Source organism: Pelophylax lessonae, assembly GCF_965119305.1.
Source record: "Pelophylax lessonae genome assembly, chromosome: 3".
NCBI classification, from domain to species: domain Eukaryota; kingdom Metazoa; phylum Chordata; class Amphibia; order Anura; family Ranidae; genus Pelophylax; species Pelophylax lessonae.
Genome location: NC_138770.1, coordinates 45,861,592 through 45,887,934, shown reverse-complemented (window position 1 = coordinate 45,887,934; position 26,343 = coordinate 45,861,592). Strand labels below are relative to the sequence as shown.

Sequence of the window (26,343 nt, the reverse complement as noted above, 5' to 3'; positions counted from 1 at the left end):
GTCATTCTCCTCGGTGTAAAAACACTGATCACACGGATCTACTATGTAGATCCGTTGATCAGTGTCCTTACAGCTCAAGCCACAGCCAATCACAGTAGAAAGCACGCCCCTAGGGACACACACAGCCCCTCCCTCTCAAATAAAGTTAACCCCTTCACTACCAGTGTATTTTTACAGTAACAGTGCATATGTATAGCACTGATTACTGTAGTAATGTCACTGGTAACCCCAAAAGTGTCAAAAATGTCAGTCAAGGGTCCGATATGTCCGCCGCAATGTCGCAGTACCGCAAAAAAAATCGCAGATCGCCGCCATTACGCGTTAAAAAAAAACAACAAAAATGACAAAAATCTTTCCCTTTGTTAGTAAACGCGATAACTTTTACGCAAACCAATCAAAATACGCTTTTTGCGATTTTTTTTACCAAACATATGTAGCATAAAACAAATTGGCCGAAAATGTTAAAAAATTTTGATTTTTACATTTTTTTTGGGGGGGAATTTCATATAAAAAAAAGTGAAAAATATTGCTATTTTTGCAAAATGTACGCTCTTTTTTTGTTTATAGCGCATGATCAAAAAAATCGCACAGCTGATCAAATACCACCAAAAGAAAGCTCTGTTTGTGGGAAAAAAAGGACGCCAAATTCGTTTAGGTACAGCGTCGCACGCCCGCGCAATTGTCCGTTAAAGTCACGCAGTGCCGAATAGCAAAATATCCCCTGGTCAGGAAGGGGGTAAAATCTTCCGGGGCTTAAGTGGTTAATGCAGAATAATTCAGTGCGTTAGTGCATGTTTACCACAGTATGTTGCAGTGCATTATTGTACATTTAACACAGTGTATTTCAGTATGCTGTTACACATTTATTGCAGTATATTGCAGTGTGTTAGTGCACGTTTACTGCAGTATATTACAGTGCATTAGTGCACGTTTAACACAGTATATTACAGTGCATTAGTGCACGTTTAACACAGCACATTAAAGTGCATTAGTGCACGTGTATCACAGTATAATGCAGTGCGATATTGCATGTTTACTGCAGTGTATTGCAGTTCGTTAGTGCATGTGTACCGCAGTATATTACAGAGCGTTAGTGTAAGTTTATCGCAGTATATTGCAGTGCATTATTTCACATTTAACGCAATATATTTCAGTGCGCTATTGCACGTTTACCGCAGTATATTGCAGAGCGTTAGTGCACATTTACCGCAGCATATTGCAGTGCATTAGTGCAATGTTATGTGTTATTAGTGGGAGGATCCAAAGAAGACAATGAGAACACCTCATAATGGCATGGCGGTTGGGTGCAGCTGGGAGCAGAAGAGCAGCTATCCAACTGCCAGAGTCCTTTTATTTTTGAAGCTCTGCACTGTAGTGAAACACAAAACTTAATACCAGGTGCATAAGTGAGCACACAAAAGTGAAGCACACTGTGTCCACATGTTCCTCCTCCGAAGAGAAAGGACCTAAGCCCTGATTCCCTAGGGCGCAAGGCTTCTGACAGGGACTGGTGTACTCGTAGTCGTCCCAGCCAAACCAGACAGACCCCTTTCTTCAAGAGGCCTGCCGAAGCAAAGCCAGGTTCTTGGTGTGGCTCCCACGAAGGGAGACCCCATGGGAAGGAGAGAACCTGACCAAAAGGCTGTGTCCTCACCCCAAGTCCAGGTACACCCTACTAATTGTGGAGAGTGATGTTTGCAGAAAGTGAGTCCTTGAGGGACATAAAAACCAAGAGGAGGGGGGGGGGTTAAATCTTCCTACATCCACACAAACAGAATGGCATGAATGCCATAGCCGGTTGGTTCCAATTGGGGAGAGCTGTATCCAAGGGACTGCTGGAGGCCACCATGAGTGCAGCTCCCCATAGAAATGAATGGATGTGCAGAATGTGTGGTAAGATTATGGTAGAAGGTAAGCAGAAGCAGAGGTTGCCAGCACATAGGAGTGTTATTAATAGAAAATTTCTCCAAAACACCTATTGAGTAAAAAAAACTTTGTCCAGATGAACAATAAAGAAGTCAAACTATTTAAGGACTATTCAGGAATAGGAATATCCCACCCTGTGTGGAACCAGGGTCTTCCAGGGTTGAAAGTGGCAACATGACCATGATAATGAAGTCAGGTATAGGACTAGTGTGTACATTCTCCATCATCCTCTTCTTCAGTCACCTGCCCAAATGTGAGGAACATATCATGAAGCAACCATTCATTTTATTGTCACCTTAAAGTACTTCAATTGTCAATGAAATGTTGCTGTTCCTCCCTTGTATAAAGTTAATATAAAATAAAAAGATCTCAGAAAGGACTTGCATTAACACGTGCTGCAAAATATGCAAATCTTGACCCTTTATTTTTGATGCAAACAGACATTAGCTATGAGTATTAGGGACTGACATGGGGCACACCCATCCAGTTCCTTGTATGTTCTATATATCAGAGGTGTGCAGTATACAGGCTTTATTGCAGCATCTCCAGGGATTTACACATAGGTTATTAGGATTTTGCAAGATGGGTCTGATGTCACCAAAGATACAAGATTATTGTGAAATTGGGAAAACAATAAATAATAATGACAGGTTTCTTCCTTCTAGAATAGAGATATAAAAACCATCCACACAGAAAGGATTTATTCTATCCAGACTGCAGACATGAGATTGGTGGGACTGACACTATCTATCCTCCTGGGGGTGCTACTGCTCCAAGTGGTGACTGCAGGTATGTGATATTATGCTACCCTATACTGTATACCTATAGCTCTGACATATTCCACAGTGCTGTACAGAGAGAACTGGGACAGTCTCAGTCTGCACCAGAGGAGCTTACACTTTATTGTCCTTCACATGGTCACAGTCTATTAGTATTATACATTTATATAGCTCTGACATATACCGCAGTGCTGTACAGAGAACACTGAGCCAGTATCATCAGTCTCTGCACCAGAGGAGCTTACACTCTAATGTCCCCCCACAGTCTCACACTATTATTATTATACATTTATATAGCTCTGACATATACCGCAGTGCTGTACAGAGATTACTGAGCCAGTCACATCAGTCTCTGCACCAGAGGAGCTTACACTCTAATGTCCCCCCACAGTCACACACTATTATTATACATTTATATAGCTCTGACATATTCTGCAGTGCTGTACAGAGAACACTGAGCCAGTCACATCAGTCTCTTCACCAAAGGAGCTTACACTCTAATGTCCCCTCACAGTCACACACTATTATTATACATTTATATAGCTCTGACATATACCGCAGTGCTGTACAGAGAACACTGAGCCAGTCATATCAGTCTCTGTACCAGAGGAGCTTACACTCTAATGTCCCCCCCACAGTCACACACTATTATTATACATTTTATATAGCTCTGACATATACCGCAGTGCTGTACAGAGATCACTGAGCCAGTCACATCAGTCTCTGTACCAGAGGAGCTTACACTCTAATGCCACCCCACAGTCACACACTATTATTATACATTTATATAGCTCTGACATATACCGCAGTGCTGTACAGAGTACACTGAGCCAGTCACATCAGTCTCTGTACCAGAGGAGCTTACACTCTAATGTCCCCCCACAGTCACACTATTATTATACATTTATATAGCTCTGACATATACCGCAGTGCTGTACAGAGATCACTGAGCCAGTCACATCAGTCTCTGTACCAGAGGAGCTTACACTCTAATGTCCCCCCCACAGTCACACACTATTATTATACATTTATATAGCTCTGACATATACCGCAGTGCTGTACAGAGAACACTGAGCCAGTCACATCAGTCTCTGTACCAGAGGAGCTTACACTCTAATGTCCCCCATAGTCACACACTATTATTATACATTTATATAGCTCTGACATATACCGCAGTGCTGTACAGAGATCACTGATCCAGTCACATCAGTCTCTGCACCAGAGGAGCTTACACTCTAATGTCCCCCACAGTCACAATCTATTATTATTACATATGTAGTAGGATTCCCAGCCATTTTGCTGCATGTGGGTCCGCCTGGGTTACCACTAGTACCAACAGCACATTTAAGTATGCTCTCCAAGTGTGAGCACTGAGACAAGAAACAGTCTAGTATCTTTGGGTTTTTTTGTATTTATTTTGAACTTGGATGGGAGAAGGGATGAGTGGGATACTCCTCTGGCTCAACTATACACAATGTTAGTGGGACAACTGAAAAACGCCCGTTGGCGCTGACTTGACGCTGGCTGGATGCCGGTCAACGCTGGATAACGCTGGTTGACGCTGACCTGCTGTCTGTTAACGCTGAACTGACTTTTGACACTTTCATGTGGCACAAAGTCCTAATTAAAGCTTCCTTTACCCCTCTTCACTGAGGTAGCTACTTGTAAGACTGCTGCATTGCTTAACACTTCAGGGCACACTTATCTTCAAGAGTTAATCACTGGCACCCCCTTTTCCAAACCCTCTCTACTGGTTAGCTGACTCCTGGATCCCTCTGACCTTCTGGAGTAGTCCCCTCTCCTAGGCAGACCCCTGGGCAGTTTACAGTACTCACGACTCTGCTTTCCTGGAAACCTCTGCCCAGCAGCTCCACTCGGTCCACAGCACTCTGGATCCCTCTCTGCAGCTCAGCTCAACCTTCTGTCCTTCAGACCGACCGCCCAGGACACCTTCTCTAGCGCTGACAGGAGGAGAGACAGCCGCCACCCTCCTCCTGGGACTCTGCTTCCCGCCAAACACACCCTGTCATGTGCTCCCCTCAGACTTATACCCCCTCCAAGGATGCATTGTGGCAGATTCTGCCCTCTGGGATAGATACAAGCCCTGGTGTGCTATTGGTTAGGTTTCCTCCACTGCCCAATAAGAGCCCTCGTTGGACACAGTGGGGACTCGGGAGACTCCCCAAGCTCAACAGGCACACCTGGAAACACATAACAGCCTAGCTGAACAATCAGACCCCCCTGATAAGCAGGCCGGGCCTCCCATATGGGTTTTCCTAGCACATACCTAGGAGGGTGCTACACACATTTATGTAGCTCTGACATATACCACAGTGCTGTACAGAGATCACTGAGCCAGTCACATCAGTCTCTGTACCAGAGGAGCTTACACTCTAATGTCCCCCCACAGTCACACACTATTATTATACATTTATATAGCTCTGACATATACCACAGTGCTGTACAGAGATCACTGAGCCAGTCACATCAGTCTCTGTACCAGAGGAGCTTACACTCTAATGTCCCCCCACAGTCACACACTATTATTATACATTTATATAGCTCTGACATATATCGCAGTGCTGTACAAAGAACACTGAGCCAGTCACATCAGTCTCTGTACCATAGGAGCTTACACTCTAATGTCCCCCCACAGTCACACTCTATTATTATACATGTATATAGCTCAGAGATGAAGCTTGCTAAAAGCCTATTTAAAGCTGCAGCTGCCTAAATTGTTTCCGGGCACCTCCCCCCTGTGTTTCTGACAATGTGGGCAGCACAGGGATATGTACCATGTGTGGTGGAGTTGTCCGAAGGTTCGGCGATATTGGATTCAAGTAATAAATCTGATACACTCTGCGACGGGCCAGAGGATTGATAGAGACGCCAAGATGGTGCTGTTCTCGGACCTGCCAGTTGAGATTCCCAAGAATATCCGTTCCCTTATATTTTTTATTCTCCTGGCTGCAAAAATTACTATAGCGCGTGCTTGGAAAACGCCTGGTCTCAATATATTGCAGGTGAAAAATAAAATGTCATGGATTATGCTTAATGAGAAGTTGGCTAGTATTCGTTTGGATAGGCAACATAGATTTGACCGCGTGTGGAGCCCCTGGATAGAGTATTTGCAGGCTCCGTAGTGGCGGCCGAATGGATTGGGGTCCGGCGCAGGAGGACATGTGATTACTTTACTTTACTTTACATTGCTTTTGTCCTGGCCTCCCTTTTATTTATTACTCTTTTTCTTTTTCTTCTGTTCCTCCCTTCTATTTTCTTATTCTTCTATTTCTCTGCCCATAGTAGTGTGGGCTATTCTCCCTTTCTTTTCTCTGGTCTTTCTTCTCTTTGTTTGTTTGCTCCCTTGGGGGTCTGGCTGCAGGGGAGAAGCTGTTTGCTCTGATTTCGGAGCTCTAGTTTGGGTTCCCACATATGGGTCTGGGTTTATATATTTTTGGCTATTGGAGGGAGCCCATTGGTTTCTTCTTCTGGGGGAGGAGGGTTGGGGGAGGCTGCGCCCTTTCGTGGACACAGTTTGTGCCCATTCGGGGTGGGGCGGGCCTCTGCTTGCCAGTCTGTTATTCGGCTTGGTGGGTCCTTTGGACTCTAGCTGTACCTCCTTTTGAAGAACCTCGGTTTTGGGAATTGATGTATTTTGATGTCACACTTTTTACTATTGACTTCTTTGTTGCCAATAATGTTATGATTCATGTACTGACAAGCACTGTTGTGGTGCGTGGTACTTTTCTGTATGCTACCCCCCTTTTCTATGTTTTACTATTTTGCTGTTTTGTTTAACCACTTTACCCCCGGAGGATTTTGCTGTCTTACGTCCAGGCCACTTTTTGCGATTCGGCGCTGTGCGACTTTAACTGACAATTGCGCGGTCGTGCCGTACCCAAACGAAATTTACGTCCTTTTTTTACCACAAACAGAGCTTTCTTTTGGTGGTATTTGATCAGCTGTGCGATTTTTACTTTTTGCGCTATAAACAAAAAAAGAGCGTTTATTTTGAAAAAATAACAATATTTTTAACATTTTTTTTATATGAAATTCCTCCCAAAAAATATGTAAAAATCAAATTTTTTTAAAATTTTTGGCCAATTTGTTTTCTGTTACATATGTTTGGTAAATAAAATCACAATAAGCGTATTTTGATTGGTTTGCGCAAAAGTTATTGCGTTTACTAACTAAGGGAAAGATTTCTGTCATTTTTGGCGTTTTTTTATAACGCGTAATGGCGGCGATCTGCGATTTTTTTTTGCGGGACTGCGACATTGCGGCGGACAGATCCGACCCTTGACTGACATTTTTGACACTTTTGGGGGTACCAGTGACATTACTGCAGTAATCAGTGCTATATATATGCACTGTTACTGTAAAAATGACACTGGCAGGGAAGGGGTTAATTTTATTGGAGAGGGAGGGGTTAATGTACTCTATTGGTGTCCACTATCAAGTAGATATAGGAGGAGTCCCCTGCAGTGCATTAGCACATCTCTCCCAGCAAGGAGTGTTGTCTCCAAGGGTTGGAGAGGCTGGATTCACCCCTTTTTTATGGATAGTGTAGGACCCACTGATAATGGGGTACTTTGACGCAGTGGTGGGCTTGAGCACGATATGGCCATATGGTGGGACTAAATCCCCATTTTTATTTATGGATTGTCTCCATGTTTGATGGTCATTTCTTTTGCATGTGTGCGCTATTCTTTTTTAATATACATGTTGCTTGGTCCATAGCTGCACCGGCTTTAGATATACATGTTCAGGGTTTGCTCCCCCAATTTTCTGCTTGTTTATTAGGGGTTAATGTATGCCTGGTGCTTACTGACGTGTGAGGGGGGAGGTGACTGAGTGAGTGAGGGACCGATCGGATGTTCAGCTATGCTGAACACTCCGATCTGTCACTCCCTGTCACTTAGGAGATCTGCCCGCTCTGTTTACACAGGCGGGCGGATCTCCAAACTAGATTCCCCGACAATCGGGGAAGAGCGGCGGCGATCGCTGCCGCTCCTCCCCTGGCCCGACTCCCGCTGTGACTGAAAACAGCGGGAGCGCGCCTCCGGCGGCGCGCGAGCGCCGCCTACAGGGGGAGGAGTCCAGCGACGTAGGTCTACGTCGCTGGACGATAACGAGACACTGTGCCGCAGTAGAGGCACAGTGAGCGGTCGTTAAGTGGTTAAACTCAATAAAAAACGATTGAATACTAAAGCTGGAGCTGCCATGAAGACTCAAATTTGCTCCCCCAGGGTGCGGTGAAGAGCTTCAACAAAGCTGCCTGAATCTATTTAAATGTTTTTTGCTTTTTGCTTTTGTTTTTTAATGCTTAGTAAATCTGAGTATTCACATGAGTCCATGTTGTTGAATTGGGCAATAAAAGCTCTCCTTACTTCTCCAGTGCACAAGAAGGGATCATGTCCCACAGCTCTGCCCCCAGGCCTGCCAGCCATGGGCGTCTGCAGGTAGGGGCAAGGGGGAGGGGGAGAAATGCCCCCCCCCCCCTGGAATCTCAACTTCCCCTTTAAAGTTGTTGTAAAGCCACTTTATACCATTCTGTCCGGCCTGTTTAATAATCCTGTGCCCCTGTGTCTGTGTTTTAAAAATATAAGGCGTTCTTTACCAGTTTTCAGAGTGCCGAGCACCGCTCACGTGACCCGTCGGCTCTCTCCTCTCCCCGTCTGACAGCTGCCTGCAGTGGGTGGGGCCAAGGATTCCTCACTGTCGTCAGTCAGGAGGGGAGGGGAGAGGCGGCGGGTCAAGTGAGCGGTGATTGGCGCTCCGAAATCTTGTAAAGAACGGCTTATTTTTATAAAACACAGACACAGGGGCACACAGGATTATTAAACAGACTGTAGACAGGATATAAAACTTTAAATTAAACTAGAAAAAAAAGTTCGTCGAGACAAACTTTAAGTTGGCTTGAGAAAGCCTGACCAGAAAGTTTGAAAAGTTTAGATCGATCGATCGATAGATAGAAAAGGTTTGAAGATCGATCGATAGATAGAAAAGGTTTGAAGATCGATCGATAGAAAAGGTTTGAAGCTCGATCGATAGAAAAGGTTTGAAGATCGATCGATCGATAGAAAAGGTTTGAAGATCGATCGATAGAAAATGTTTGAAGATCGATCGATCGATAGAAAAGGTTTGAAGATCGATCGATCGATCGAAAAGGTTTGAAGATCGATCGATCGAAAAGGTTTGAAGATCGATCGATAGATAGATAGATAGATAGATAGATAGATAGATTAGATGAGTTTGAATGAGTTTACATTGATTAGCATCAAAGCTTGATTGAGTCTAGTGGGATTTGGAGGTTGGGTCATCTGAACATCCTGTCAATGAAAGTCTATGGGCATTTTTTGGGTTTTTAATTTTAATTTTTAGGAAAACCGTAGCTCAAACCAGTCTGAAAAGATATAGCACACCGAGTCAGAACAGTATGAAGGTCTGTGCCGAGTTTGGAGTATGTAGCTTGAACGGTCTAGGAGGAGATAGTGTCCAAAAATTTACCGGCCAGAAAAATAAAAGAGAAGAAGAAGAAGAAGAAGAAGAATAATAAGTTTAAATACAATATCAGTAGGTTGGCTCTTCCAAGCCAACTTAACTACAGCAGTAGGAGGGGGGGGGGGGGGGCGGTCACTGACAGACACGCAGGGAGGGAGGAGGGAGGGGGGAGAGAGGACAGAGGAGGACAGGTGAGCTGAGCGAGGACAAGTGAGCTGACCACGGTGTCAAGGCTCAGCAGCCATGTTATACCATGGTCAGTTTACAGAGAGGAGGACATAGCCAGGCAGGATCAACCAGGTATTTTAGGTGATACAGGGGACCAAATTACACAGCACAAGCACTGTGCTTTAAGGGAACAGAATCAATTTATTTTTTAGGTTAACAAATGCTTTAAAAAAAAAAATGTTGCCATTTGCCCTTTAAAAATAAATACTCTAAATAAGTATAATGACTAAGCCTCTCCCCTTCATGACATTGTTAAAAATGGGCAGAGCATATTGCCAGCTGTACAAATATCAGACCATTCAACTGGTATAATAATGACTCTGACTGTAAAGGAACGAAGAAGTGCTGCCATTCCCTCTGCCGCAAGATGTGTAAAGAGCCTGCATGTGAGTAAAGCACAGCACCTGCATAACAAATATCCACCTGACCGTTGAAGCCACTGACCCTAAAGGATGTCTTTACATTATAGCAGAGGGTTGTATAGGCACTGAAGCTTAAATGAGAAATCAGAATGAGTGCGAAGGTTCCGAAGGAGGTGCAGGAGGCATCAACCCTCATTCTCTGAAGACCTGATGCCCCCTTATAATGTTCATAGACAGAGACAGTTCAGTAGGTGTTCAGTAGGCTTGAGGTCCAAAGGTGTTCAGAAGGGTTGAGGTCAGTGGCGGCCTGTCTATGGGGGGCCCCCCCCCCCAATCTGTGGCCGGAAAAAAAAAGAAAAAAAAATTCCATTCTCAGCACCCACTAGGGGCGCCGGACCTAGGGGTGGGTATGGGGGGGGTGGGGTTTTGCCCCCCACGTGAGGCAGACAGAGGCGCCGATTTGCGGCCTTCTGGGGGTCATCAGGGGGCAGAGCAATGCGCCCCGACACTCCCCACTTTCCTAATGTCCTGGCTGTGATTGATCCAGACTCCAGCCTGGACCAATCACACAGGAGGACATCCAGGGACCTGGTGACGTCACGTGAGCACCTTCCCGCCCGCCGGCGCCGTCGGAGACTGCGAGAGAGCCACGCGTGAGGAGATTCGAGTCAAACAGTGAGTGCAGTGCAGAATAAGTTCATGACTTCTACTTACTACTATGTGAGGCTGTGAGCTGAGTAATCGACTCAGCAGCAACACGCAGGTCACCATCCGGTCCATCCGTGATTTTGAGTGAGGTAAGTTCGTGATGCCTCAGGGGGGGACCCGCCCGGCCAACAGCCCAACACACTGTCTGTCATCATCATCATCATCATGTCACTGACACTGACACTCACTGTCAGCTTTGAAGGGGGCACGCACGCATGCTGGTCTCCGCATTGATGGGGGGGTGGGGGGGGGCACGGCAGACAAGCTGGTGGACTCACTGAGACTGACTGCATTGCCATTGATGATGGGGGCACGGCAAGCTGGTGGTAAGGTGGTCACTGCATTGATGATGGGGGGCACGGCAAGCTGGTGGTCAGATGGTCACTGCATTGATGATGGGGGGCACGGCAAGCTGGTGGTCAGGTCACTGCATTGATGATGAGGGGCCCGGCAAGCTGGTGGTCAGGTCACTGCATTGATGATGGGGGGCACGGCAAGCTGGTGGTCAGGTCACTGCATTGATGATGGGGGGCACGGCATGCTGGTGGTCAGGTGGTCACTGCATTGATGATGGGGGGCACGGCAAGCTGGTGGTCAGGTGGTCACTGCATTGATGATGGGGGGCACGGCAAGCTGGTGGTCAGGTCACTGCATTGATGATGGGGGCACGGCAAGCTGGTGGTTAGGTCACTGCATTGATGATGGGGGGCACGGCAAGCTGGTGGTCAGGTCACTGCATTGATGATGGGGGGCACGACAAGCTGGTGGTCAGGTCACTGCATTGATGATGGGGGGCACGGCAAGCTGGTGGTCAGGTCACTGCATTGATGATGGGAGGCGCGGCAAGCTGGTGGTCAGGTTACTGCATTGATGATGGGGGGCACGGCAAGCTGGTGGTCAGGTCACTGCATTGATGATAGTGGGCACGGCAAGCTGGTGGTCAGGTCACTGCATTGATGATGGGGGGCACGGCAAGCTGGTGGTCACTGCATTGATGATGGGGGGGCACGGCAAGCTGGTCATGTCTAAGGCCTACATACACAGGGTATCTGTGGCCTATAAATATTAACAGCCTGTGTACAGTATATATCTGTGTTGGAGTTACTTCATGTGCAGACCTTTACTAATTTATGAGAATTCAGTTTGCAGGCTCTAAATTATTTTACTTTTTAAATGGCATTGCTTTTCATAGGACAATTACTCCTCTTCGGAATATTAACTTTCTGTTTTAATTATTTTACTGAGTTTTATACCATCTTATACCAGGCCACTGTGTGCCATTTACTATTAATAAATATATAGTGCCAGGCCAGCAGCCTGCTTAGCAGTGAGTGTGCACAATATAAGACAGTGCAGGCCAGGCCAATTACATTGTACACAGGTAAAGTGCTATGCTAAGTGGGATTTGTGCTAGGGGGTCTGTACTGAGGGGTTAGTGCTAGGGGGTCTGTACTGAGGGATTAGTGCTAGGGGGTATGTACTGTGGGATTAGTGCTAGGGGGTCTGTACTGAGGGATTAGTGCTAGGGGGTCTGTACTGAGGGATTAGTGCTAGGGGGTCTGTACTAAGGGATTAGTGCTAGGGGGTCTGTACTGTGGGATTAGTGCTAGGGGGCCTGTACTGTGGGGTTTGTGCTAGGGGGCCTGTACTGTGGGGTTTATGCTAGGGAGTCTGCACTGTTGGATTAGTGCTAGGGGATCTGTACTGTGGGGTTTGTGCTAGGGGGCCTGTACTGTGGGATTAGTGCTAGGGGGCCTGTACTGTGGGGTTTGTTCTCGGGGGTCTGTACTGTGGGGTTTGTGCTAGGGGGCCTGTACTGTGGGGTTTGTGCTAGGGGGCCTGTACTGTGGGGTTTGTGCTAGGGGGCCTGCACTGTTTGATTAGTGCTAGGGGGTCTGTAATGTGGGGTTTGTGCTAGGGGGCCTGTACTGTGGGGTTTGTGCTAGGGGGCCTGTTCTGTGGGATTAGTGCTAGGGGGCCTGTACTGTGGGGTTTGTGTTAGGGGGCCTGCACTGTTGGATTAGTGCTAGGGGGTCTGTACTGGGGGATTAGTGCTAGGGGGCCTGTACTGTGGGGTTTGTGCTAGGGGGCCTGTACTGTGGGGTTTGTGCTAGGGGGTCTGCACTGTTGGATTAGTGCTAGGGAGTCTGTACTGTGGGGTTTGTGCTAGGGGGTTTGTACTGTGGGATTAGTGCTAGGGGGTCTGTACTGTGGGGTTTGTGCTAGGGGGCCTGTACTGTGAGGTTTGTGCTAGGGGGCCTGTACTGTGGGGTTTGTGCTAGGGGGGTCTGTACTGTGGGGTTTGTGCTAGGGGCCTGTACTGTGGGGTTTGTGCTAGGGGGGCTGTACTGTGGGGTTTGTGCTAGGGGCCTGTACTGTGGGGTTTGTGCTAGGGGCCTGCACTGTTTGATTAGTGCTAGGGGGTCTGTAATGTGGGGTTTGTGCTAGGGGGCCTGTACTGTGGGGTATGTGGTAGGGGGTCTGTACTATGGGACAAGTGCTATGGGGGTCTGTACTGTGTGGTTTGTGCTAGGGGGCCTGTACTGTGGGGTTTGTGCTAGGGGGCCTGTACTGTGAGGTTTGTGCTAGGGAGTCTGTACTGTGGGGTTTGTGCTAGGGGGCCTGTACTCTGGGGTTTGTGCTAGGGGGTTTGTACTGTGGGATTAGTGCTAGGGGGTCTGTACTGTGGGATTAGTGCTAGGGGGTCTGTACTGTGGGGTTTGTGCTAGGGGGCCTGTACTGTGGGGTTTGTGCTAGGGGGCCCGTACTGTGGGGTTTGTGCTAGGGGGCCTGTACTGTGGGGTATGTGGTAGGGGGTCTGTACTGTGGGACTAGTGCTAGGGGGTCTGTACTGTGTGGTTTGTGCTAGGGGGCCTGTACTGTGGGGTTTGTGCTAGGGGGTCTGCACTGTTGGATTAGTGCTAGGGAGTCTGTACTGTGGGGTTTGTGCTAGGGGGCCTGTACTGTGGGGTTTGTGCTAGGGGGTTTGTACTGTGGGATTAGTGCTAGGGGGTCTGTACTGTGGGATTAGTGCTAGGGGGTCTGTACTGTGGGGTTTGTGCTAGGGGGCCTGTACTGTGGGGTTTGTGCTAGGGGGCCCGTACTGTGGGGTTTGTGCTAGGGGGGCCTGTACTGTGGGGTTTGTGCTAGGGGGGTCTGTACTGTGGGGTTTGTGCCACTCTCATTTAGTGTATCCAATAATAGGGTGTCTCTCACAGTATATCCCATAATAGGGCCCCTGCTCCCTATTATGAGATATACTAGTACTGATGGACCCCTTCATATGTGATATATTGGGAGAATTTGTTTACGCAAGCAAAATACAGGGACAAAATGGGTGGAGTCTATAAGGGGTGAGGCTTCTGAGAAATGGGAGGGGTCAAATGGAAGGGCGGGGTCTTGCGCCCCACCATCCTAAAACTTCACCAGCCGCCACTGGTTGAGGTCCAAACGTGTTCAGTAGGGTTGAGGTCCAAAAGTGTTCAGTGGTGTTGAGGTCCAAAGAATTTCAGTAGTGTTGAGGTCCAAAGGAGTTACGTAGAGTTGAGGTCCAAATGTGTTAAATAGGGTTGAGGTCCAAAAAGTGTTCAGCAGGGTTGAAGTCCAAAGGTGTTTGTAACATAAATGTAAGAGTAGGATAGCTTTGCCCTAAATTATTCATAGACCTGTAGGAATATAGATCACTGCAGAAAACAGCCACAGTAACCTTTGTTCAGTTGTGGATCTTTCTGTAGGGATCACAGATCATCCATCTTTAGGATTATAGATTACATCAGATATCAGTGAGAGTATTGATAATCCCGTCACTTGCGTACATCTATAACCACCACAGCTCATCTATAGGGCTATCGATTACATCATATTAGGTCATTGAGTATCTATTGGTCAGTTGCGTATACCCTATTATGATCTACTGTATATCAACATCATGTCCGAAAGGCTGACAAGGAGAGGCCGACGCTCACAGGCCACAAAAAGAGGGCAAGCAGCCTCTGTGTCCATTGTGAAAAGTGGTGGTCACAGTCGACATAGTACATCCTCTGCAGGCTGTCCAAAAGTCACTACCAACCCCCAAGGCCAATTTTTTCTGCACTTGTATGACAGGTGCATACAATTTAAATGTCGTATGTCATTTTTAACAGCAGGCCGTGTCCCTGTGCCCTGCTAACTGTGAGGGGTTACGGTGTTCAGGCACCACCAACACCAAAGGCCCAATTTTTGGCACCTGTGTAGCACATGCGACTTTAAGTTTGCATGGAATTCTTACCAGCAAGTCATGTTCCTGCACCCAGCAAGAGTAACTGCGAGGCCTATTCGCTTATACTCCCCAGTCACGGAACCACGTCCTGTCGCCGTGGGCATGGGTAATCGTGACAGTGTTCAGTAGTGTTGAGGACCAAAAGAGTTCAGTAGGGCTAAGGTCCAAAAGTTACGGTGTTCAGGCAACACCTACCGCAAAGGCCAAATTTTTGGCACTTGTATAGCACATGCAATTTCAAATTTTCATGGAATTCTTACCAGCAGGTCCCGTTTCGGCACCCAGCAAGAGTAACTGCAAGGCCTTAGTTACGGTGTTCAGGCACCACCTTCAGCAAAGGCCCCATTTTTGGCACTTGTATAGCACATGTGATTTCAAATTTGCATGGAATTCTTACCAGCAGGTCCCATTCCTGCACCCCAGCAAGAGTAACTGCAAGGCCTTAGTTACGGTGTTCAGGCCCCACCTTCTGCAAAAGCCCAATTTTTGCCACTTGTATAGCACATGCGATTTCAAATTTGCATGGAATTTTTACCATCAGGTCCCATTCCTGCACCCAGCAAAAGTAACTGCGAGGCCTATTCCCTTACACTCCCCAGTCATGGAACCACGTCCTGTCGCCGTGGGCATGGGTAATCGTGACAGTGTTCAGTAGTGTTGAGGACCAAAAGAGTTCAGTAGGGCTAAGGTCCAAAAGTATTCAGCAGGAATGAGGTCCTAAGGTGTTCAATAATAGTTAATATAAGTACCTATAATAATAATAATAATAAATGCAGCTAATGATAAATGTGTGTTTTCCTTGCAGTGGTGAAACCGGGCACCTGTACCGTAGTTAACACCCTTGTAGCATGTACGCCCCCCATCCCCAGGAGCTGTGACGTAGACTCGGATTGTCTCGGGACAATGAAGTGCTGTGACACAGGCTGTTCTTTTAATTGCCGGGAACCCTACGGTAAGTGGATGACTGTGATAAAATAACAATTGGCCCAGTACAGACCAGATCTCACCCAAATGTGAAGGTGGAACTGTCGGTATTGCCCCTAGGAGCCAATAATCAGATCCTCCCTTTCCTACTTCCAGTGCAGCTTGTATGAGAACAATGTGTACAGCAAGGTTTTACAAAGCATTTGTAGAGCTTTCGTCAAGCTTTTAGCAGCTTTGTAAAAGTCTTCATCCAGTTGTATACACTGAGTACTACTAATCTCATCAAAGTAAACACGGTGTGTGTAGTACGCCCTGTCCTTCTTCCCCACTGCTGTTCCCCCATCTCATTTTCTACTTATGGCTGTCAAAATGACAGCTGGGAGTTCCTGTGTAAATACAGCAGCTTTAGAGGATGCTGCTTTAAAAAAAGGACATGTCACAGTGTTTATAAACATTGTTCAGATGTAAGATAAATGTTGCTTATAAACATTGATCAGACAGGAGATAGAGAGATACAATGTAACATTGTTTATAAACATTGATCAGACGGGAGATAGAGAGATACAAAGTAACATTGTTTATAAACATTGATCAGACGGGAGATAGAGAGATACAAAGTAACATTGTTTATAAACATTGATCTGGTAGTGAAGTAATTTTCTGATCTGGAAGTGTCACCAAAATAAAGACTCTGAAAATGTCACATGACAGCTACAAAGAAACTCTCTGAGCGTTCCCCATTGTCAGTACAGACAGTTAATGCTGGTGTATGTATGAATGTGAGTAAGGCCCCTTTCACACAGGCGAACCATTCAGATCCGCCTGTCAGTTTTTTTGGCGGATCTGAACTGTCCCCCCATGCATCCCTATGGGGCATCGGATGTCAGCGGAGACATGTCCACTGACATCCGATCCGTCAAATCTGGACGGATGGAAACCCTATTTTCCATCCGTCCAGCGGATCGGATCGGCTGGGATCGGATGAGAACGGACCGACGGTCATTCTCCTGCTCAGCGGCAGATCGGCGGATCGATCCCCCGCTGAGAAAAACTGAGTCCGCCAATGGAGCGGATAGTGTGAAAGAGCCCTTAGGGACCTTAGATTGTAAGCTCCTTGGGGGCAGGGACTGATGTGAATGTACAATATATCTGTAAAGCGCTGTGTAAATAATAATAATAATAAATGCAGCTAATGATAAATGTGTTTTTCCTTGCAGAGGTGAAACCGGGCACATGTCCCGTAGTTAACACCCTTGTAGCATGTACGCCCCCCATCCCCAGGAGCTGTGACTTAGACTCGGATTGTCTCGGGACAATGAAGTGCTGTGACACAGGCTGTTCTTTTAATTGCCAGGAACCCTACGGTAAGTGGATGACTGTGATAAAATTATAATTGGCCCAGTACAGACCAGATCTCACCCAAATGTGAAGGTGTGACGTCAGCACGTCAGACGTCAGGGTCGCGGCGTGCTGACGTCACCCCACGCCATGCAATTGGTTCCGCTAGATTTTAGTTAGGGGTATTAGAGGAAAGGGGGCTGAATACAAATGCACGCCACAATTTTCACATATTTATTTGTATCATTTATCATTTTCCTTCCACTTCACTCCATGTGCCACTTTGTGTCGGTCTATCACATAAAATCCCAATAAAATACATTTATGTTTTTTGGTTGTAACATAACAAAATGTGGAAACTTTCAAGGGGTATAAATACTTTTTCAAGGCACTGTAACTCCCTTGGCCAATAGAAAGCCAAATAAAGGTGCCACCCTCCCCTAACGGATTCTTCATAATGTAGAATAAAGGGACAAATATCGGGCAGCATCAGCTGGTTCAGCCGACATTTGGCCTGTGTGTACGGCAGCCGATCCGACAGAAGCAGGACATATAGCTTGCTTCTGTCAAAAGGGCATGACCGAAACAGGTCTGCCGATCGGCACCCAATCAGGGCTCCCGGGGCTGACTGATGTGTTCTGGTGGGGGGCGTTCCGCTGTCAGAAAACAATATCACAGCAGGGGAGATCGCTGTATTAACATTGGATTGTTAGTACAACGGCTTCTCCTGAGATCTTCAGTTTATTTCCTTCAGCCCACTGGGTTGAACAACAAAAATGTATATTGTGTACCAGGCTTAAGACAATTTATTAGGAGTCAAACTGTGACTGGATTACACCCTTGCTATGGTCTTGGGAGGAGCAAAGACAAACTACTTTAAGGGAATATCCCTACTGGTGGAGGAGCTTTGAAGGAGAAGCAGAGACACCAGCTAAAGTCAGGGTCGTAGATAAGGGGGTACCACCAGTCCTCCTTTACGGGGCCCTGGTCAGCACGGGGGCCCAAGCAGCAAGGTGAATTCAATGTGGGCAGGGAGGGTGATCAGCGTGGGGGGGTGTAATTACTGAAACTGGTCCCTGTATGCAGGCCCGGATTGGCCAATCGGGAGCACCAGGACTTCTCCCGGTGGGCCGGTCGATCCAGGGGCTGTTCCATTGGGTTGCCTTAGGATTTAAAAACGGCGCCGCCTGGCGCCAACATGTCACCGCGCATGCGCCACCGCCGCCACTCGGTAAAGGCCGCACACGTTCGGCTATTCCCGAGAATGGGCGAATGTATACGAGCTTTCCCGAGCGGCGGCGGCACATGCGCAATGACGAGTTGGCACCGGGCGGCGCCCATTTTAAATATATATGGCCTCAGGAACAGGTGAGACTCCTCCACTGCCTGCCATTATGCGGGCCTGCAGGCATACTACAAGAGATGCAGTGCTGCGAGCATGGTACACCTGTAAAATGCCCACAGCACTGCATCTCCTGTACCATGCCTGCCGCCCCGCATTCTCCTGTACCATGCCCGCCGCCCCACATTCTCCTGTACCATGTCCACAGCCCCGCATTCTCCTGTACCATGCCCGCCGCCCCGCATTCTCCTGTACCATGCCCGCCACCCCGCATTCTCCTGTACCATGCCCGCAGCCCCGCATTCTCCTATACCATGCCCGCTGCCCCGCATTCTCCTGTACCATGCCCGCAGCCCCACATTCTCCTGTACCATGCCCGCCGCCCCGCATTCTCCTGTACCGTGTCCGCAGCCACGCATCCTCCTATACCATGTCCGCAGCCCCGCAATCTCCTGTACAATGCCCACAGCACTGCATTCTCCTGTACCATGCCCACAGCCCTGCATTCTCCTGTACCATGCCCGCAGCCCTGCATTCTCCTGTACCATGCCTGCAGCCCTGCATTCTCCTGTACCATGCCCACAGCCGTGCATTCTCCTGTACAATGCCCATAGCCCTGCATTCTCCTGTACCATGCCCGCAGCCCTGCATTCTCCTGTACCATGCCCGCAGCCCTGAATTCTCCTGTATCATGCCCACAGCCCTGCATTCTCCTATGCAATGCCCACAGCCCTGCATTCTCCTGTACAATGCCCGCAGCACTGCATTCTCCTGTACCATGCCCGCAGCCCTGCAGTCTCCTGTACCATGCCCAGAGCCCTGCATTCTCCTGTACCATGCCCGCAGCCCTGCATTCTCCTGTACCATGCCCGCAGCCCTGCATTCTCCTGTACCATGCCCGCAGCCCTGAATTCTCCTGTATCATGCCCACAGCCCTGCATTCTCCTATGCAATGCCCACAGCCCTGCATTCTCCTGTACAATGCCCGCAGCACTGCATTCTCCTGTACCATGCCCGCAGCCCTGCAGTCTCCTGTACCATGCCCAGAGCCCTGCATTCTCCTGTACCATGCCCGCAGCCCTGCATTCTCCTGTACCATGCCCGCAGCCCTGCATTCTCCTGTACCATGTCCGCAGCCCTGCATTCTCCTGTACCATGCCCGCATCCCTGCATTCTCCTGTACAATGCCCACAGCCCTGCATTCTCCTGTACCATGTATAACTGGTCTTAGTAAGGAGCACTGGAAGGGCGGACGCAGATCAAAAAAACAAAGAGATTTCCAGTCACAACTTACCAACCAAATTTACCTGTCTAACAGTATGCGTTAAAAACAGGGGTTTGGTTGCACACATTTGCAAATACATGCGTAAGCTGCAGGCCCCCGACAAGGCACCCTGTGATCTGCAGTCCCTAACTCTACAATTTTAAGAGTCTCTACAATGAGAGCACATGCATTTAATGGGATAGATGGAGGACAGGTGACTGGAGTGTGAAACCAAACCCCTGCTTTTAACGCATACTATTAGACAGGTCAATTCGGTTGGTAAGTTGTGACTGGAAATCTCTTTGTTTTTTTGATCTGCGTCCGCCCTTCCAGTGCTCCTTACCACTAAGACCAGTTATAGGTGGAGGCGGTGACCACTTTTTGTATTATTGATATATATATTGAGCCAGGCAACGCATTGTCACCTTTGCCGCTATTGTGCGATGTGCTGGGTGTTCAATGTGACCCTGCGCCTTTAAGGAGGGGTGTATTATTGATATCTATATTGAGCCAGGCAACGCATTGACACCTTTGCCGCTATTGTGCGATGTGCTGGGTGTTCAATGTGACCCTGCGCCTTCAAGGAGGGGTGGGCTCCCTCTAGTCACCTGTCCTCCATCTATCCCATTAAATGCATGTGCTCCCATTGTAGAGACTCTTTAAATTGTAGAGTTAGGGACTGCAGATCCTAGGGTGCCTTGTCGGGGCCTGCAGCTTACGCATGTATTTGCAAATGTCTGCAACCAAACCCCTGTTTTAAACGCATACTGTTAGACAGGTCAATTTGGTTGGTCGCTGGCTGGTTGGTAAGTTGTGACTGGAAATCTCTTCATTTTTTTGATTCTCCTGTACCATGCCCACAGCCATTGCAAACTTATATTCTAAGGTTTTAATTACATTATTTTAATATAGTCAGTCGTGAACTAAAGTGGGCCGGTCTAAGGCATGAAACTCCAGGGCTGAAAATGAGTCCCACTCCGGCCCTGCCTGTATGACTCTCTCTGCAGCAGATAAAACCTGGCTTCTTCTCTCCTTCCTCCCACTAGCTTTCAGCTTCTGCAGAGAGAGCCATACGGGGAATTGGTTCCAGTAATTGACCCCCCCCCCCCCGGCCCACTCCCCCCTGCCACACTGATCAAACCTCCTGTGCACCATAGGTTTTCACCTGCCAGGCCACCCTGTGTGCTTCCCCTACCCCGGCAGTATTGCCGGCTTCCCTCCTCTCCTTACCGCCGGAGTTTTTTTTTATTTTAATGCATTTTTATGCATGAAGGTAAAAAAACCTTCTGTGTGCAGCAGCCCCAAAAATGCTTACCTGAGCCCGGTCTTCCTCCAGCACTGTGCATGGGAGCCTCAGCTCTCCCGGGTCTCTCCCTCCTCATTGGCAAGGTAGCAGTGGGAGCTATTGGCTCCTGCTACTGTCAGCCACAGCAAGTGAGCCAATGAGGAGAGAGTGGGGGTGGGGCTGAGCCACACTCTGTGTGCAAATGGACACACAGGGCAGTGGCTCGGGAGCAAGCCTGCTCGGGTAACCCTGTAGCAAGCTGCTTGCTATGGCAGTAGTAGACAAGAGGAAGGGGCCAGAAATGCCAGCAGGGCACCCGAGAAGAAGTGGATTGGGGCTGCTCTGTGCAAAACTACTACACAGAGCAGGTAAGTATGTGATTATTATTATATAGGATTTATATAGCTAGATAGAAACTATCCTGGATTCCTCCACTACCCACTTTATCCTCAACAGTTGTCCAATTATACATTGCATATATATTGCAGTTCTGTCCACACTAGCAGAGCGCCATATTATTGTTGTTGTTAGGATTTATATAGCGCCAACGGTTTATGCAGGACTTTACAATATAAAAGGGAGACAATACAGCTACAATACAATAAAACAAGGATTAAGAGGGCCTGCTCAGAAGAGCTTACAATCTAATGGGGTGGGGCAGGTGGTACAAAAGGTTGTGACTGTGGGGAATGAGCTGATGGAAGTGGTAAAAAGGTTAGTTGGAGGCGTGATAGGCTTCCTTGAAGAGATGAGTTTTCAGGGATTGCCTGAAGCCAGCTAGAGTAGGAGATAGCCAGACAGCTTGAGGTAGAGAGTTCCAGAGGATGGGTGATGGGATTTTTCCTATTGTTAGAAAGAAAAACTGCCTTATATATCACTTTAAAAGGCGTTTATTGAAAGTAGTGACATGTACATCAAGCAAACTTGTTTCGGGGGAAAGGACTCCCCCTTTTTTTAGGGTTGTTGCTGCATGCTATTAGATGGGAAGGATTGATGCGTCTATTCAAATATAGCCAACACTCTGTTTGCCTGCTTTCTAAAATTTTGCAATGAATATATCCCATTTGGAAATTATTCCCACCTAATAGTATGCAGCAGCCCCGAAGAAGGGAGAGTCCTTTCCCTCAAAATGCATTGGATTGATATACATGTTGATACTTTCAATAAATGCCTTTTAAACCTACCTAAAACTTTCATTTCTTTGGCCATTGGGTGCTCCTTCAAGATACAGTGAGAAGGTCTCACAGCTCTAGAAGGAAATACTCATATAAGAAGCTGGAGGACCATTCAACCTAGTAGTGTCTACCCAAACCGGAAATACAATGTGTCCATTTTTCATGTAATAATGCTTCTATGTGACATATTGACTGGTAATGTGTTGGGATTATATGGCTCATGTCTCCTTCATTGTCTCCTCATTCAGAGTGAAGTCACAGCAGGACGGGACAATTCACAAGATGTTCCAGTTGATGAGAATGGCGTTAATTATTTCCTCTCGCGGGGACATCATCCTGTTAATGACTAATAATGACTAAAATCAATGATTAATAAATGATCGTTCCAATCTTCACCATGATGATTTGCGTGGTTTCTATATCTATGAATGTCCTCATTAATCCAGGGGATAATATACCTAATAGTAGTTACTCCCATGTAACTGGTCGTATTCTGTAATGTTGGAGATTTTTCGCAGTTGGTGGCGTTCTCAGCCGTAACCAAAGTCAGGAACATACCCCAACCACACAGAGTAATCCCAACACCTTCATCCAATCAGCACAGAATGCGTCAAGGCAGATGTTTATGGAACAAGAACATGGGAGGTGTGAAAGTTTATGAACCTCACCTTGTTCTGATTATGTACTCCATTCCACAGTGCCATGAAGTCTGGAACTAGTGTTAACCATTTGAGTTACATAGCTGAAGGTGTTTATTGTCAAATCGCCATGGTAGAGATGTTAAAATGGCATCACATAAAGATGACAATGGTGTCAAAGGCTCCCAACCCTAAATAAGGGATTGTTGACGTAGATGGCTTTTTTCATGTTTTATGCAAACTAGTTGTCCTCACTGTCCAAAATGCGAATCTTACTGCCTTCGAAAAATTGCCCAACTCCAGGCAAATAAAAAATTATCCCTTACTGTGCCCATGCTGTAAGGGTTAATTGATCATTTATGTCTAAGGGAACAATAAAGGATATTTACAGCATCTCACAAAAGTGAGTACACCCCTCACATTTAGGCTTCTTTCACACGGCCGCTCCGCTGCTTTAGTCCGCTGCGGGACTTTTTTTTTTCCACGGAGCGGATGACATTTCTGTCATCCGCTCCGTGTGCCCGCATATCATCCCATCCGTTTGCGGATGATATGCGGATATAATGTAAGTATATGGCATTGCGGATGTCAGCGGATGACACCGCTGACATACGATTTTCCTTCCTTTCCGTTTTTTACACGGATGAAAAAATAGGGTTCTGTTCCGTTCCAAAAAACGGAACAGAACTGAAAGGAGGAAAATCGGATGTCAGCGGATGGTATTCCGCTGACATCCGCAGTGCCATTCACTTACATTATGTCCGCAAATCATCCGCAAAAAAATAGGATGATTTGCGGACACACGGAGCGGCCGTGTGAAAGGACCCTTATGTAAATATTTTATTCTATCTTTTCATGTGACAACACTGAAGAAATGACACTTTGCTACAATGTAAAGTAGTGAGTGTACAGCTTGTATAACAGTGTAAATTTGCTGTCCCCTCAAAATAACTCAACACACAGCCATTAATGTCTAAACTGCTAGCAACAAAAGTGAGTACATCACTAAGTGAAAATGTCCAAGCTTGGCTCAAAGTGTCAATATTTTGTGTGGCCACAATTATTTTCCAGCACTGCCTTAACCCTCTTGGGCATGGAGTTCACCAGAGCTTCACAGGCTGCCACTGGAGTCCTCTTCCACTCCTCCATGATGACATCACAGAGCTGGTGGATGTTAGACCTTGCTTTCCTCCACCTTCCATTTGAGGATGCCCCACAGATGCTCAATAGGGTTTAGGTCTGGGGACACATTTGGCCAGTCCATCACCTTTACCCTCAGCTTCTTTTCCAAGGCAGTGTTAGTCTTGGAGGTGTGTTTGGGGGTCATTATCTTTTTGGAATACTGCCCTGCAACCCAGGCTCCAAAGGGAGGGGATCATGCTCTGCTTCAGTAAGTCACAGTACATGTTGGCATTCATGGTTCCCTCAATGAACTGTAGCTCCCCGGTGTTGGCAGCACTCATGCAGCCCCAGACCATGACACTCCCACCACCATGCTTGACTGTAGGCAAGACAAACTTGTCTTTGTACTCCTCAGGTTGCTGCGACACACGCTTGACACCATCTGAACCAAGTAAGTTTATCTTGGTCTCATCAGACCACAGGACATGGTTCCAGTAATCCATGTCCTTAGTCTTCTTGTCTTCAGCAAACTGTTTGCGGGTTTTCTTGTGCAGCATCTTTAGAAGAGGCTTCCTTCTGGGACGACAGCCATGCAGACCAATTTGATGCAGTGTGCAGCGTATTGTCTGAGCACTGACAGGCTGACCCCCCACCCCTTCAACCTCTGCAGCAATGCTGGCAGCACTCATACATCTATTTCCCAAAGACAACCTCTGGATATGACGCTGAGCATGTGCACTCAACTTCTTTGGTCGACCATAGCAAGGCCTATTCTGAGTGGAACCTGTCCTGTTAAACCGCTGTATGGTCTTGGCCACTGCTGCAGCTCAGTTTCAGGGTATTGGCAATCTTCTTATAGCCTAGGCCATCTGTGGGTAGAGCAATAATTCATAGAAACATAGAAACATAGAATGTGTCGGCAGATAAGAACCATTTGGCCCATCTAGTCTGCCCAATATATCTGAATCCTTATGAATAGTCCCTGGCCCTATCTTATATGAAGGATAGCCTTATGCCTATCCCATGCATGCTTAAACTCCTTCACTGTATTTGCAGCTACCACTTCTGCAGGAAGGTTATTCCATGCATCCACTACTCTCTCAGTAAAGTAATACTTCCTCATATTACTTTTAAACCTTTGCCCCTCTAATTTAAAACTGTGTCCTCTTGTGGTAGTTTTTCTTCTTTTGAATATGCTCTCCTCCTTTACCGAGTTGATTCCCTTTATGTATTTAAAAGTTTCTATCATATCCCCTCTGTCTCTTCTTTCTTCCAAGCTATACATGTTAAGGTCCTTTAACCTTTCCTGGTAAGTTTTTTCCTGCAATCCATGTACTAGTTTAGTAGCTCTTCTCTGAACTCTCTCTAGAGTATCTATATCCTTCTGGAGATATGGCCTCCAGTACTGCACACAATACTCCAAGTGAGGTCTCACCAGTGTTCTGTACAGCGGCATAAGCACTTCTCTCTTTCTACTGCTTATACCTCTCCCTATACATCCAAGCATTCTGCTGGCATTTCGTGCTGCTCTATTACATTGTCTTCCCACCTTTAAGTCTTCTGAAATAATTACTCCTAAATCCCTTTCCTCAGATACTGAGGTCAGGACTGTGTCAAATATTCTATATTCTGCCCTTGGGTTTTTACGCCCCAGGTGCATTATTTTGCACTTATCCACATTAAATTTCAGTTGCCAGAGTTCTGACCATTCTTCTAGTTTTCCTAAATCCTTTTCCATTTGGCGTTTCCCTCCAGGAACATCAACCCTGTTACATATCTTTGTGTCATCAGCAAAAAGACAAACCTTACCATAGAGGACTTTTGTAATATCACTTATGAAGATATTAAACAAAATTGGTCCCAGTACAGATCCCTGAGGTACCCCACTGGTAACCTGAGCTTGTTCTGAATGTTCTCCATTGACTACAACCCTCTGTTGTCTGTCACTCAGCCACTGCCTAATCCACTCCACAATATGGGAGTCCATGCTCAATGACTGCAGTTTATTGATAAGTCTTCTATGTGGGACAGTGTCAAAAGCCTTACTAAAATCTAGATATGCAATGTCTACTGCACCTCCACCGTCTATTATTTTAGTCACCCAGTCAAAAAAATCTATAAGATTTGTTTGACATGATCTCCCTGAAGTAAACCCATGTTGTTTTTTATCTTGCAATCCATGGGATTTAAGATGTTCCACAATCCTATCCTTAAATAGGGTTTCCATTAATTTGCCTACTATTGATGTCAGACTCACTGGTCTATAGTTGCTCGATTCCTCCCTACTACCTTTCTTGTGAATGGGCACGACATTTGCCAATTTCCAATCTTCCGGGACGACTCCTGTTACTAATGATTGGTTAAATAAATCTGTTAATGGTTTTGCCAGCTCACCACTAAGCTCTTTTAATAATTTTGGGTGTATCTCATCAGGACCCTGTGACTTATTTGTCTTCACTTTAGACAGCAATCTTAGAACGTCTTCCTCTG

The 26,343-nt window shown here is 46.8% G+C and overlaps 1 protein-coding gene across 1 annotated transcript in view; it reads left to right on the top strand.

Moving 5' to 3' along the window:
- The window catches only part of LOC309549259 (uncharacterized protein), a 49,810-nt gene extending 27,395 nt beyond the window's left edge, over window positions 1-22,415 (top strand). Inside the window, exons 3-4 of the mRNA XM_082249391.1 lie at window positions 15,571-15,717; window positions 22,342-22,415. Coding sequence (XP_082105517.1) covers window positions 15,571-15,717; window positions 22,342-22,346 — 152 coding nt within the window. The 3' untranslated portion in view covers window positions 22,347-22,415. The remainder of the gene's footprint in view (window positions 1-15,570; window positions 15,718-22,341) is intronic.
- The last annotated feature ends 3,928 nt before the right edge of the window (window positions 22,416-26,343 follow it).